General features: G+C 59.5%; 4 protein-coding genes across 4 annotated transcripts; 3 read left to right on the plus strand and 1 right to left on the minus strand.

Moving 5' to 3' along the window:
• Window positions 1-322: 322 nt before the first annotated feature.
• PLICBS_001890 (DnaJ-protein scj1) lies at window positions 323-1,698 on the plus strand (the record flags this gene model as incomplete). The annotated part of the gene is made up of 3 exons (XM_018321495.2): window positions 323-400; window positions 451-539; window positions 618-1,698. 3 exons carry the CDS (start codon window positions 323-325, stop codon window positions 1,696-1,698), a joined length of 1,248 nt encoding a protein of 415 aa, XP_018178974.2.
• Window positions 1,699-2,135: 437 nt separating this feature from the next.
• PLICBS_001891 (uncharacterized protein) lies at window positions 2,136-5,327 on the minus strand (the record flags this gene model as incomplete). Its single annotated transcript, XM_065599923.1, has 3 exons — window positions 2,136-3,301; window positions 3,353-4,436; window positions 4,491-5,327. The coding sequence occupies 3 exons, from the start codon at window positions 5,325-5,327 to the stop codon at window positions 2,136-2,138; spliced, it is 3,087 nt and encodes a 1,028-aa protein (XP_065455995.1).
• A 2,277-nt stretch (window positions 5,328-7,604) lies between these two features.
• On the plus strand, window positions 7,605-9,859 carry PLICBS_001892 (uncharacterized protein; the record flags this gene model as incomplete). The annotated part of the gene is made up of 4 exons (XM_018321497.2): window positions 7,605-7,765; window positions 7,812-7,964; window positions 8,013-9,766; window positions 9,822-9,859. The coding sequence occupies 4 exons, from the start codon at window positions 7,605-7,607 to the stop codon at window positions 9,857-9,859; spliced, it is 2,106 nt and encodes a 701-aa protein (XP_018178976.2).
• Window positions 9,860-13,806: 3,947 nt separating this feature from the next.
• PLICBS_001893 (uncharacterized protein) lies at window positions 13,807-14,967 on the plus strand (the record flags this gene model as incomplete). The annotated part of the gene is made up of 1 exon (XM_018321499.2): window positions 13,807-14,967. The coding sequence occupies one exon, from the start codon at window positions 13,807-13,809 to the stop codon at window positions 14,965-14,967; it is 1,161 nt and encodes a 386-aa protein (XP_018178978.2).
• Window positions 14,968-14,972: the final 5 nt, after the last annotated feature.

Raw genomic sequence — 14,972 nt, forward strand, 5'->3', positions numbered from 1 at the left:
CAGGATAATCCGACCCAATCACGCGCGGCTGATAAAAATGTCGCCCCACCGGCTTATCGCGGCAAGTGGCCCGCCACGCCGCATGGCAGGGCATGCAAGCCACCAGCCAAGCCAGGGTCCCTGTTGCTCCATCAGCTGTAAGTTAACACGTTGTTGAGGCCTGTCGTCGACACTTCTCCCACGCATCTGCCACTTCGTCCACTCGTTCCCAACCCCCCCGCGTTGCCTGTTTGCCGCGCGACGAGTCACATTTATCTTGTCTCGGGTGCCTGATTTTCTCTGCTTGCTGCATCCAAAGTCCCTCGAGGGCCTTCTGGCCACCATGTTGCTCCACGGTCTCGGTCTGGTGCTGCTCGTGGCCCTCGCCCAGCTGGCACTTTGCGCCGAGGACTTTTACAAGGTAGGTGACGCTCGATGCCATATCGCCACATGCCATGCTGACCGTGACAGGTCCTGGGAGTCGAAAAGGATGCGACAGAACGACAACTAAAGTCGGCGTATCGCCAACTATCCAAAAAGTTCCACCCGGATAAGAACCCGTACGATGTCCCTCGCTCGACCCGCGATACCTCCTCGCAGCCTGCTTCGTTGCTCGTGCTGACCATTTGACTGCGCAGGGGCGACGAGACGGCACACGAAAAGTTCGTCCAGGTATCCGAGGCGTACGAGGTCCTGTCCGACAAGGAGACGCGGCACATCTACGACACGCGCGGGCACGAGGGCGTCAAGCAGCACCAGCAGGGCGGCGGGGGCCAGGGCGGGCACCACGACCCGTTCGACCTCTTCTCGCGCTTCTTCGGCGGGCACGGGCACTTTGGGCACGCGCACCGCGAGCCGCGCGGGCACAACGTCGAGGTGCGCGTCGAGATCTCCCTGCGCGACTTCTACAACGGCGCCACCACCGAGTTCAAGTGGGAGCGGCAGCAGATCTGCGAGACGTGCGAGGGCAGCGGCTCCGCCGACGGCGAGGTCGAGGCCTGCGGCGTGTGCGGCGGCCACGGCGTCCGCATCGTCAAGCAGCAGCTCGCGCCCGGCATGTACCAGCAGATGCAGATGCGCTGCGACGCCTGCGGGGGCCGCGGCAAGACGATCCGCAACAAGTGCCCGACGTGCGGCGGCGCGCGCGTCGAGCGCAAGCACAACACCGTGACGCTCAAGGTCGAGCGCGGCGCGGCGCGCGACTCGCGCGTCGTCTACGAGAACGAGGCCGACGCCAGCCCCGACTGGGTCGCCGGCGACCTCATCGTCAACCTCTCGGAGAAGGACCCCTCCGAGGACGACAACCCCGACGGGCTCGACGGCGTCTACTTCCGCCGCAAGGGCGACGACCTCTTCTGGACGGAGGTGCTCTCCCTGCGCGAGGCCTGGATGGGCGGCTGGTCCCGCAACCTGACGCACCTCGACGCCCACGTCGTCCGCCTCGGCCGCCCCCGCGGCGAGTCGGTCCAGCCGGGCCACGTCGAGACGGTCAAGGGCGAGGGCATGCCCCGCTGGCACGAGGACGGCGAGAGCGTATACCACACCACCGAGTTTGGCAACCTCTACGTCACCTACGAGGTCGTGCTGCCCGACCAGATGGACGCCGCCATGCGCGACGACTTTGCCGCCCTGTGGGACAAGTGGTGCGCCAAGAGCGGCGTCGACCTGCAGCGCGACAGCGGCAGGCCCGACGCGCCCCCCGTGAGGGACGAGTTATGATGAGGGTTGCTGGAGCTGCTGCCGCTGTGGCGCGTGATGTCGGGTTTTTTGCATCTGTACGTGTCTGAAGAGGAGCATTATTTACCTTGGCGCTGGGGATGTACGAGGAGTATAGAGATGAGCAATCTAGGCGCTTAGACGAATACCACATGGATTCCTTTTCAAATTTGCCCACTTCGACCAGTTCAATCAAACAGGATGATGTGCTCTTTTTCACGCCAGGTCACACTGGTAAAGCCGAGGTGCGCGTACCGTCGTTGAAATACCATCTAGAGCCTGCATTATTCATCTCGACATACGTTTGATCCTTGTCCTCGTAGCAGCATGTTTCCCGTCTTGACCCACAGAAGAGACATTGTAAAGAGAAATCGTCACGTCGTCATCGTCATTTCGTGCACCCCCGGCGTTGCCTCCGTCTTGTCCGTCACCACCAGCTGTTACCTCCCTCGTCGTCGTCGCCGCCCGTCGTCTTCATCGTCATGATCCTGTCCCTCGCCATGCCCGGCGCCCGGTGGAGGCAGCAGCCCGCCGCCAATTACATCCCCAATGACGCTCATCCAGCTTCGCTGCCCTTCCAGCGCCCCGGTGACGTTGCGCACCAGGCGGTCCACCGCCTCCTGCTCGGTGCCGCTCACCTGCCACGCGCCTTGGACGTTCCAACCGCCGGGGCGTTGCGCGGGCCGCTCGAAAGTGCCCCGCCGCGTTGTCCACCGCGAATGAGTAGCGGAGCGCCCGTCTAGCGGCCGCCCCTGAGAGTCGAACCGATCTGGCAAATCTTCCACGTCGTCGCCGGCATCAGTGTCTCGACCGCGGGCATGGCGCACGATTGGCCGGTCGGACGAGGGATCTGACGAACGGCGACGGCGAAAGCTGGGCCGTTCACCGGATTCCTCGTCGCGATCGACCATATCATAGTCGTCGGCGCGGTCTGGAGACGCGTCCGCAGAGGCCGCCTGCTCCCTCTTGTGCCTCTCCATAGTCTGCGAGCTTTTCGGCGAGAGGGGGATAAAAGAGACCGACTTGGAAGCTGTCGGCGGCCCCTTAGATGAAGACGCCTCGTACGGATGGTTGGAAATTATGCCATCTGGTGGAGCGTCAGCCTTTGATCCCGCGTACCCAGTTGAAGCTTGGAAAGCACGACTTAACGCACCCTCTCCTGCACGCCAGGCGGGGTTCCCTTGATCTCGGGAAAGGTCACTCACATGGTCTGGCGGGTAATTGCCACCAGGAGGCGGTGGCCCGGCAGGAGGCGGTGGTGGTCCCGGTGGACCAGGCGGGCCGGGGGGCGGGGGACCGGGAGGACCTTGCGGGGGATAGCCGCCGCCAAGGCCCGGCTCAGGTGCGGGTGGCGGGCCAGGAGGCGGTGGAGGGACGTATCCCATATAGTCTTGTGGCATGTACGGCTGATACTCCCGCGGAGGGTTGCCGGCAGCGTCGGGATACGGTGCGTAGTTGGGGCCGCCCGTCGCCGGACCTGGGGTTGAGGGGTACGGCGGATAGTATGCACCGCCCGACGCAGTCGGCGGAGATTGGGAGCGGTGGCCATGGCGATCATCCGCATAGTCGTCCCGTCTCCTGCGCTCGTCCTCGTCGTAGCCTGTGCCTACCCGCGTCAGTATATCAGCCGACAACATGCGGGACCACTTTCACTCACGTCTTCTCTCGTCTTCCCTCTCCCGCGACCTACGCTCCCGTGACCTTCTCTCGCGCTTCTCTTGGTCCTTTCTATCCTTGAACTCCTTGATTCCAAACGCGGCCGCACCGGCCGCCGCCATGTTCCTCAGCCGGCTCCTGCTTCGCTTCCTCTCTTGGTCCGACGGAGACGAGGATGCGGATCGATCGCGGCGCCTCCGACGCCTACGACGTCCATCGTCGCCCTCGGATTCATAGCCACCGCGCGACGCGGACCTGTTCGACGGCGGTAGGGGATCGTGTCCGTACTCAATCAAGCCTAGCTCAGGATCAGCCCCGGTCGGTGAGTAAGGGGATCTGGCCATGGACCTGCTCCTGCTCCGGCTGCGACTCATGCCCCTGTCTCGGCTGACTCCCCTGCTGCGCGATCGACGCCGGTAGTCGCGCTCGTCGTCGCTGAAGCTTCGGGCTCGCTCTCGTGACCGAGACGCCTCCTTCTTTTCCTTGTGGTTCTTCCATAGCTTGTTCGCAACGCCAGCGGCGGCTGCCACTCCAGCAATCTCGGCGCCGCGGCGAAGCTTGGACTTGCTGCGCGAGCGGCTTCCGTGGCGAGACTTGGACTTGGACTTGTCGCGGAAGTGCTTTATGATGCCAGCTGTGGCAGCCGTCCCGAGCGCAGCCTTGGCGACTGTGGAGATGCTGCGTCGTCGGCTCTTGGTCCGCGAGCGGGCGCGCGACACGGAGCGCGAGTAGTACTCGTCGTCGGAGTAGTATCCTCCCCGAGTGCGGCTTCGGCCGCGGTGTGCCTCTTCCTTTTCCACCTTGTTGGACTGGTAATACTTGGCGGCACCGGCGGCGGCGAGGGCAACGGCAGCTATGCCCAAGCCCTTCTTGAGCCGCGAATGATGATCGGGAGATTCACGTCCATCGCCCCAGCGATCCTCGTAGGCGCTGTGGGCGCGGCGGATGGCCTCGGTGCCAAGAGCACCCAGAGCAGCACCGGCGAGGACTTTGCGACCGCGGTTCTCGGGCAGGTCGCCGTACTCGTCGCGGCGGCTGGACATGAGAGCGCTGATGCCTGCACCGGCAAGAGCACCTTCGGCCAACTGCAACTTGTGGTGGTGGTGGTGATGGGAGCTGCTGCTGCGCTCACGACGTACCACGGTGCGGCGAACGTAGTAGTCGTCGTCGCCGCTGTAGTAATCGTCGTCCCTGCGCCGGCGCTCATATCGGGACACGGAATAGTCCTGATCTCCGCGGTAAGGGCCGACGTCGCGGCGCTCATGGCGGTAGTAGTACTCTTCGTCGTACGGCTCCCGCTCACGCCGGACCATTTCGCGGTCCTGTTCGCGATCGCGCACGACCACGACGCCGGGCTGCTGGCGAGGGAGAACGATGGGAGCGGGTGGTGGCGCTTCCTGGACGATGATCTTCTGAGGTTCTGGCACCTGCTGGCGGATGATGACGGGGGCGGGCGGAGGGTCGGCCTGGGTGTAATATTCGGTCTCCTTGCGGTAGCGCTCTACTTCGTGGCCGTGATCGTCGTCGAAGCGCTCCTCAAACTTTTTCTCGACCTTGATCTCATCGTCGTGGCGGGTGTGGTGAGAGCGGCGGTCCCAGTCGCGGTCTCCATCGTAAGCGGCCACACGCGAGCGGTCAGGCTCGCGGCGGACATCTCGCTCGACATCGCGCTCGTAATAGACGGTGCGCGAGCGGTCGCCACCAGGTTCAAAGGCAGAGCGTGGCCGGTCCGAGTGTGACAGCGGGCCGCGACGATCGTCTAGAAAGTCGCCAGAGGTGCGGGCGGAGAAGCGAGAGCGGCGGTCGTCGTCCACCTCGACCCTCTCGCTGCGGTCGAAACGGTCGCTGCCGCGGCCAGAGTTGACCTTGTACCGGGTGACGGTGGTGCTTCGGTAGCGGTCGTCGTCGTCGTCGCTGTCGCGGTCGCGGTAGGATCGGGGCCCGCCGTAGGCGTGTCCCCTGTAAACGTCACCCATGACGCCGGGCACGTCGCAGATGTCAGCTCTGGTGTCGGCGAGCAGGTTACGTCTGATGTGGTGCAGGGACGTTTATGCGGTCGTTGAGCCGTGGATGAAACAGGAGAGTGAGGTGAGCCGAGAGGATGACGACAGAAGAAAGTGGGATGGCTGGGGAGGGGATGGGGGGAGCGCTTGGGGGGCACCTTCAGGTTGGGGGCCCTCGTTGACAGGGAAGGAACAACCTGGAAGAAACAAGAGAGACTTGACAGGACTGGAGGGGTCCGTCAGCAGCTTCGGCGGGGTAATTTTTCGTCGAGTCGCCCCGGTCCTTGCGAGCACAAATGCCGACCTCTCTCTCTCTTGTCTTCAGTGCAGTTTGTACTGTACAGTATTACGAATACGACGGCGAAGAAAGAACAAAGGAACAAAGCTCCGCCAAGCAAGCATTCCACGGCGGCCAACGGCGCAGGGGCTTGGCTTGCGCTGCGCAGCGAGCGGCCCAGCAGAAGCGTCGAGAAGGCCCCTCCTCCCTCTCTCTTCCGTCAGATGCACTGTGGCGGAGGGCAACCTCATTCAGGCGTCGACCAGTGTTACACCCAGGCTCTCTCCAAGGCGATTACCGAGCTGCGGCTGCCCGCGACGACGCCCGCCCATCACCCCCATTCTCGGAGTACTCGGCTCCTGGTGGCGGCCGCCCCCTCGTGCGAGGTACCGCCACCCTCAGGCGGTCATACGGACGCCTCCCACCAGAGACATGCGTCTCCTGACCCAGGCAGACGAGGCAACCTGCGAACCGCAGCCCGATTCGATCCAGTCACTCGCGACGCTGTCGGCAAGATGCCCCGCTGCCGATGCACCCGCCCTCGTGGCTCAGACGCCTGTCACGCCCGACCGACCAACGGATGGCCCACAATCGTTGCGCGAGTCCGCTCGCTGAAAGTGGTTGATTGCAGGCCGGTGTCTCCGGATGTCTGTCTGCCCAAGGATTCTCGCCCGGACCCGATGTGTCACAGCTGCTGACCAGCCTGCGTCGCCGAGCACTTGGCACTGGGCGCTGCGATTCCTTGGAGGCACCGCAAGTCTTTGTCTGCGCTGTCGCTCGACTTTTCTTACAGTTCTGTCCACTGCCGTTTCTCTCTTTTTGTCTCAAGTGGGTTCGGTTCGGCCCGCCGTTCCTTGCGCTACGAGAGGTTGTGGCTGTTGAGTTTGCCCCGTCCTGAGAAGTCAAAGAGCGTCACCCTGACGTTTTCTAATGTCGGCTCAACTGGCCGGAGCAAGTTGCTCTGTTCCTTGTTCTGATTAATTATGCGCGATGAAAGCAGGCTTTTTTTGGCCTCTCGCGAGAGCAGAGCCGCTCGACCTTGCTATGAGCTGCCGCCAGCTGGCGGACAATGGGCATTACCAAGTCCACCGTATGAACACTAGCCGTAACTTGTAAGATGGGTTCCCTCGCCTACGAGCCCTTCTAGCACGGGAAAGTCGCCCAAGGCTAGGAGGCACCTACCGAGCAATAAAGATCTTCCAACTTTTGGTCTTCACATCACAAGTTCACAACTGCCATTTTATTCCCTCTTCTCTGGCATATTCGTCCTGCTCGGAGCCATCCACTTAATTATGGGTCCTTTCCCAGTGGTAGCTCCCGTCATTCAAGGTCCCGTCGCAACGTCATCGATCACTCACGATGAGGTCAGACAGAAAAGCAGCCGAATGTCACCATGTCCCAACTTGGCTCTACAATCCACATTCACACATTGCAGTTTCCAATTCTCTACCAAGGTGACATTGCAGCTTGACAGTTTCGGCCTTTTTAGCAACGACAATTAATATAGCACCCTGGACGAATAGATCGGCAGCATGCCGCACGAAGTCATACAGGAACCCAACCCTTCCGCCTTGCCAAGCAGTCTGCCAGACAACACCCTAAGTCTCGCGGCCAAGGTAGACAAAAAGAGCTTGGACGATGATACGAAGCAATCCCTGAGGAGCTTCCAACAAGCAGCATGTTTTATAGCTGGCGGTAAGTGCCGGCCGCGGCATCGATGGATCTTGAGGGACCATGCGACTGATGTTGGCCAATTCCCAACCAGCCATGATATTTCTCAAAGACAATGTTCTTCTTGAAAGGCCGCTCAAATTTGAAGATGTGAAGCCGAGATTATTGGGTAAGCTCGCTGCTCAACAAGGTTGCAAACGGCGTGAAATGACCATACCGTTGCAGGCCATTGGGGAACATGTCCCGGGCTTATTCTGATCTGGTCACATCTGAACTGGTTGATACGGAACCATGATGTCGACATGCTGTTCGTTATCGGACCTGGGCACGGCGCCCCGGCCGCACTGGCTGCCCTTTGGCTAGAAGGATCGCTGGGGCGCTTCTACCCAAATAAGTACTCTACCGACAGAAAGGGCCTCAACAATCTGATTACGAAGTTCTCGGTTCCCGGTGGATTTCCAAGGTACGGTCCGACAACACCCACAGCACCTAGATACTGATCGTGTTAGCCACATCAACCCAGAGACGCCGGGGTCTATACACGAGGGCGGCGAGCTGGGCTACGCGTTGGCCGTGTCTTTCGGAGCCGTCATGGATAACCCAGATCTCATTGTTACATGCGTAGTCGGCGACGGCGAGGCGGAAAGCGGTCCCACCGCTGCGTAAGTCTCTGCCTCCCTGGAGCCTCGAAGCAAGCTAACGAGTCGAAGCGCCTGGCATGCCATCAAGTATTTGGATCCTGCGGAATCCGGAGCCGTCATTCCAATACTGCACGTTAACGGCTTCAAGATTAGCGAGCGAACCATCTTCGGATGCATGGACGACAAGGAGCTGCTTGCTCTCTTCTCCGGCTACGGCTACAGTGTTTGCATCGTGGAGGCACTTGACCGAATTGACGACGAGCTATCTTGCGCGTTGGAGTGGGCGCTGTCCGAGATACGACACATCCAAAAGCGCGCGCGTCAAGGCAAGCCATTGATCAAGCCTCGATGGCCGATGGTGATTTTGCGCACGCCAAAGGGCTGGGGTGGACCGAAGAAGGTGGACGGCAACTTTATCGAGGGCTCGTTTCACTCTCATCAAGTTCCACTGTCCAAAGCAAAAACAGACAAGGGCCATCTCGAGATCCTCGGCGAGTGGCTTGGTGGATATGGAGTAGGGCAGCTACTTCCTGAGGGCCGCCCTGCGAAATCCATCCTGGAGGTGCTCCCCAAGACCGACTCCAAGAAACTGGGCCAGGTCAAATATGGTTACGACGCGTACCAGCCCTTGGTCATGCCAGATTGGCGACCTTTCGCCCAGGACAAGGGTACTCAGGCCAGCAGCATGAAGGAGACGGGCAAGCTGCTGGCCGCCGTCGCCTCGAAGAACCCCAAGGGCTTCCGAATGTTCTCACCAGACGAGCTAGAGAGCAACAAGCTCGATGCCATTCTCGACAACACGGGCCGCAACTTCCAATGGGACGAGTACTCGCGCGCGAAAGGCGGCAGGGTCATTGAGATACTCTCCGAGCACAGTTGCCAGGGCTTCATGCAGGGATACACTTTGACGGGTCGGACGGCGCTCTTCCCCAGCTACGAGTCCTTTCTCGGCATCATCCACACCATGGTGGTGCAATACTCCAAGTTCAACAAGGTCGCCAGGGAAGTGGATTGGCGACGCGACCTCAGCTCCATCAACTACATCGAGACGAGCACGTGGGCGCGACAGGAGCACAACGGCTTCTCGCACCAGAACCCGTCCTTCATCGGGGCTATACTGAACCTCAAAGCAGACGCGGCGAGGGTGTACCTGCCGCCAGACGCAAACTGCTTCCTTAGCACGGTGGATCACTGCCTCAAGTCGAAGAACTACGTGAACCTCATCATCGGATCGAAGCAGCCGACGGCCGTGTACCTCTCGCCCGAGGACGCCGCAGAGCATTGCCGCAAGGGCGCCGCGATTTGGAAATTCGCGTCGAGCAACGACGGCAAGGACCCAGACGTGGTCCTCGTCGGGATCGGCGTGGAGGTCACCTTCGAAGTCGTAAAGGCGGCGGAACTGCTACGCACCCTCGTACCGGAGCTCAACGTCCGCGTCGTCAATGTCACCGACTTGTTTGTCCTCGCCGCCGAGTCCCGCCACCCGCACGCGCTGAGTCGCAAGGACTTTATCGAAATGTTCACCGACGACAAGCCCGTCTGCTTCAACTACCACGGCTACGAGAAAGAGCTGCAAGGTCTCATATTTGGCCGTCCCGGCTTGCATCGCATGACGGTCGAGGGCTACAAGGAGGAGGGTAGCACGACTACGCCTTTCGACATGATGATTGTGAACGGCGTGAGCCGTTTCGACCTGGCAAAGCGGGCACTGAGGGCGACTTCGGAACAGAAGACCTCTCTGCAAGCCAAGGTGGACGATTTGCTAGCAGCAGTAAATTCGGAACTGGCCAAAGTCAAAGACTACATTTCGTCTGAGGGCAAAGGTGAGCTGGATCAATTACTCCAGATATCTTCACAACATTAACTGACTCTCTGCAGATCCAGACGACTTATATGACATGCCAACAGGGATATAAGTTACGGCCAGACGAGCACAACACTGTGACCATTACGATTCTTAGGTCGTTCTTCGAGGCAATATCCTGTTCAATGAGTCGTCAGGCGACGCTCTTCTGTTGATGGCATTTTTTCAAGACAGACACTGTGCGCTGATGAGGATCCACGAAATGGCCCTTGCGTTCCCTGAAACCGAAAAGTGCGACGCGTTGTAGGAACCGGCCTCGTGACGATGGAAACACCCTCGGTGCGCAAAGTGGCAAACTGGCCAGTGGTCATTGTTGCCGCCAGGCCACTGCGCCGTGGCGCTGGTTTGAGGTATCGTCTCAACTGGAGGGCCGCGTCTTGAGCTCGGTCGGGTGACGAACCCTTGCGACGTAACCATATCGTTACGTATCTCGAAGGCTTCTATGTGTGACATTGGCCACCAGGAATTAGTAAAAAGTATCTGCTGAAGGGATATTTCCTCGCAATGCCGACAATAACCCAAACACCCGCGAGCCTCGAATAGCACCGCCCGTGGCAGCTCATTGTTGAACCCTAAAGAATTGACACATATAAGCCTGTGCATGCTACTCTCAAAGCTGCCAAGTAAATTCCATCTTGCTCGCACTTCTGCACCACACCTCAAGTCCTCTGCCAGTGGAAATGCATGTCCGTCATCTCGCAACCCCCTTCTTGGGGCTCACACAGCTCGTCGCCTTTGCACGCGCCAACGCCCAGGAATTACCACCCGCTTCCGCCGTCGCGAAACACGGCGACTTGAATACATCTTCCCAGCTCCCGTGGGAAGTCTTCTGTTCCAAGCCCAGCCCGCCGCAGTGCTACCCGCCCTTCACCGTCTGTGGGGGCGCGACGTACAGCCTCACGAGGAGTCTCGGCCACGAGGTGACCGATAGTGACAGGGCGCAGTGCTCGTATACCTGTAAATGCCAGCAATCCCCCAACGCAGTAAGTTTATCAGCGGTCGGTGCCTGGGGGTGAATGGTCGCATAAGATGTTGACTTGCACAGGTCTGGAAATACCGAGATACGCAGCCGCTCCCGCCTCTCAGGCCGGCACGGCCGCAGCACACACAGGTTCCTCCACCAGCCAATACTGCTCAGCCGCAAGGGCAGGAGCCTCAAACGCTCCTCCTGCCGATCAGGCCTGCCCCGCAACATGACACGAGGCCCGTGCTGTTTAACTCTTGAGTCCAGATATGAGGCCAAAGTAGCTGGCTTGCACCAAAAGAGAAGGAGAGGGACTGCACAGTGGCGCAATTAGGACACACTAAAGCATGTGGTCGAGAACGATGGGGCGGGGGCAGTGCTTGCTTGAACAGTTGACTGACGGCTCAACGCCATGCCAGCGAAAGGAGGACGTATGCCATTTCGGTTTTATCGAGCTCTGTGCCTCCGTCCCGCAATCGTACGTGCAATGAAAGGAAGCTTTAGGACTTCTGATCAAGAGTATTGTTGTGCAAGCATATCTGGCAGCAGGTGCTTCGTTGATCGTCGGCCAACAGGCCATCAACGCTGCACGGTCCGACTCCGTATACATTACCGCAGATGCATAACGCGAAAGCAATACTGATCTTTCACCCTACGTCAGAGTCCTCCAATATGTATCTGGGCAGTGACAGCTCACCACTGATCAATTCGCAGGCTGTAATAGCGGGGCGCAGAGGCCTTGATTGCTGCTCGCGTGCTTGGTTGCCCAATTGTTGCATCTGACGTCAATGTGATGGGGCTTCTTGTTAGTCGCCCTTGGATGCGCCACAAGCATTCGAACCTGTCTAATGTCTTGCGTAATTTACATCACCGCCATCCTCAATCGCCGGCATGATGCCGCCTGATATACTCCGCCATATGGCAACTGCTACAGACGACAGCGACGAAAATGTGGTCGTTCAAGCAGCGCCGCGACATACGGCGGCTAGTCCATGCGGAAGTTCGAGGCAAAACGCATGAACCCAGCAACTGTGTCAACGAGCACGGCCTTGAGCCGTCGTCGCGATGCGATACCGACAACCTCGCCGCCAGTGGCTCAACCCCTTCGCCTGCCGAGAGCGACCAAATCATCGTCACCTCCGGAACACGAGACCCTCTAAACCCGCAAAATTGGCCGCTGTGGTCGCGGTCCAAGAACCTCATCATCCTGTCGCTCCTGATATTCGTCCAGGGCTGGGCGGGCGCATCCGAGTCAGTACAGAGCTCCAGGGCCACCGAGCAGTTTCATGTCAGCAAGACTGTTGAGAGCTTGTCCACCGCCATGTACCTCTTTGGGGTCGGGATGGGGGCTCCTTTCGCGGGTCCGATATCAGAGACTGTCGGCCGAAACCCAACGTACCTCATCTCAACATTTTGCTATCTCTTCTTTGTGCTGGGATCTGCCTTGTCTACCACATTTGCGGGACGCGTCATCTGCAGGTACTTTGTCGGGCTTTTCTCAAGCGCAACGCTCTCGACAAATGGTTCTGCAGTCAGAGACCAGTTTCGTCCTGTCAAAAGAGCCTTGGTCTTTCCACTCATAGCGTGGGTGAACGTGACCGGTAAGGCAGGGACGCAGGAACAATCCCCATCAACATCTCCTACGGTAATTGCTGACGTGCCACGCCCCGAGCGTAGGTCCGGTTCTTGCGCCTGTAGCAAGCGGTTGGCTAGTGTCTAGCAATACTCTGAGCTGGCGCTGGCCAGATTGGGTAACCCTGATCATATCATCGGCGGCGTTCTTGGTAGCGTTGGCACTGCTTCCCGAAACATACCTGCCGCTTTTGCTGGATTGGAAAGCAAAAGCCTTGCGACGCGCCACAGGCGACATGCGCTACGTCTCTGAGCATTCAAAGGCCCCGTCTTTCCGTGGTCGCTTGTGGCAAAACCTGAAGCTCGGCGCCTCATTCTGGAGAACTGAAACCATCATCATTGCCCTGGGGCTTTACCTCTTGCTGCTCTATACGCTTCTCTTCAGTTTCCTCTCTGGCTTTCGGTTCATTTTCAAGGATACGTACCAGTTGTCTGAGGGCCTTACAGGATCCTGCTTTGCTTCCATCGCGGTGGGCGCCACAGCATTCTCGCTGCTAGCTCCGTACTTTTACAACCTAGCTCGCGACAGGACCGAGCACGTTCGCGGTGCATCAGTGCTTCCCGAGTTCCGACTATGGCCGGCAATCGTCACTGCTCCGCTCCTTCCAATCTGCCTATTTTGGCTCGGCTGGACAAATTTCCCAAGCGTTTCGATCTGGTCAGGCCTGGCCGCCTGTTTCGTCTATGGGATAGTCATTACGGCCGTCTATGTGTCGTCTTACGAGTACATAAGCGACAGTTACGGCGATCATTCAGCGATAGCTCTTGCCAGCATCACCTCGGCGCGTTACATTGCCGCTGGAGGAATGGTCATTGCTTCAACGCCAATGTATCAGAACCTTGGAGTACATTGGACTTTGACGTTGCTCGGCAGCCTTGCGGCGCTGCTCGCACCGGCTCCGTTGCTGCTGTGGATATACGGCGAGAGGTTGCGCGCGGCCAGCCCTCATACTGACGCAGAGCTTCGAGGAAGTAAGCCAAAGGGCTGAGACACGCCATGTGCTGTTTCTTTACATGCGGCATGAAAGGCGTGCTGTGATGTCAAGTAGTTCAATTATTCCCAATAATTCGACCGATGAACGAGCAACATTGCATTGTGTATAGTGTTACAGCATGTTTCAAGATCCCTAACTGATGGCGCTTGAACTGTCGACAAGGCATACGCAGCTCGACATTCGGACATGCAATCTCGCTTTTGTTAGCGAATCCTTCGTCGGCACATTCGGGTTGACACGAGATACGAACCGGGGTTGTGGCGTTGGTGGCTGGCGGCTGGAGTCGCAGCTGAGCTGGACCCTGATTCACATGCCTGCGCGCGGCATCCTGACGGGATTCACAGCTTGCCCGTTGCAAGACAGCGCAGACTACATCGCAACATCTTTTCATTATCGACGTCCGCCGCCATGAGTCAACGCACGGTAATTTCGAATGTTCGTGTATTCGATGGGGTCGGCCTCACGCCGCCCACCAACGTCACCTTCTCCGACGGTCGCATTGTCGGCGTTGGCAATGAGAGCGCAGGCGGTGCCGACACGGTGGTTGACGGCACTGGACGGTTTCTCTTCCCCGGGTTCATCGACTCACACGTCCACCTCAGCGGCGCGCGACACCAGCTCGAGCACCTCGCTAACTGGGGAGTCACCTGCGCCTTGGGCATGGGGGAATGGTTTCCTGACAAGGTGAACGCCTTGCGTGGAAGCGCTGGGCTGACGGAGATCCTCAGCGCTGGCATCCCGGCGACGACCCCGGGGAGCCTGCACAGCAAGATGCTGCCTATCGACTCCCGCGCGTTCGTCACCGGTCCAGACGATGCGCCGCGCTTTGTGAGGGACCGGCTCGCGCAGGGCGCCGATTACATCAAGATTGTCGCGGACGCGCCAGGCCCGAGCCAGGCGACAGTCGACGCGCTCGTCGCGGCAGCTCACGAGCAAGGGAAGCTTGTAGTCACACATGCGGCAACTCACCTGCCTTTCAGCATGGCTCTGGAGGCAAACCCGCGTCCGGACTTCATCACCCACGTGCCGCGAGACAAGGTTCTGGGCGAAGGCGAGACGCAGAAGATGGCCCAGGCTCAGCAGGTGTCCATTCCGACGCTCGCCATGATGGCCAGCATCTGCTCGCCCCTGCCCTGGAGTGCGATCCTACGCGTGCTGCTTCATCCATCACTGCTCCTAACGGTGCTCAAGGGGCGAAGACACTTTGCGGGAGCCGAGACGTACGTGAACGCGCAGGACTCTGTTAAGCAACTACACCGCGCCGGCGTCAAGATCCTGGTCGGCACCGACTCCAACGAGGAGGAAGACTCGCCATTCACGATCCCTCACGGCGAGTCCCTGCATCGCGAGATGGAGCTGCTGGTCGAGGCTGGGATCGGAATCGTGGACGTACTCAGGGGCGCGACAGTTCTACCGGCCGAGTGTTTCGGACTGCGGGATCGGGGAGTCATTGAGCCTGGGAAGAAAGCGGATCTGGTGCTGCTGAAGGCAAATCCGCTTGACGACATTCGAGCGACGAGGCAGATTGAGCGTGTGTGGTGCGGAGGGGTCGAACGGACCAGAGGCTGATTGGA

This window comes from Purpureocillium lilacinum (genome assembly GCF_023168085.1).
Source record: "Purpureocillium lilacinum CBS 284.36 DNA, scaffold_2, whole genome shotgun sequence".
In the NCBI taxonomy this organism is placed as follows: Eukaryota; Fungi; Ascomycota; class Sordariomycetes; order Hypocreales; family Ophiocordycipitaceae; genus Purpureocillium; species Purpureocillium lilacinum.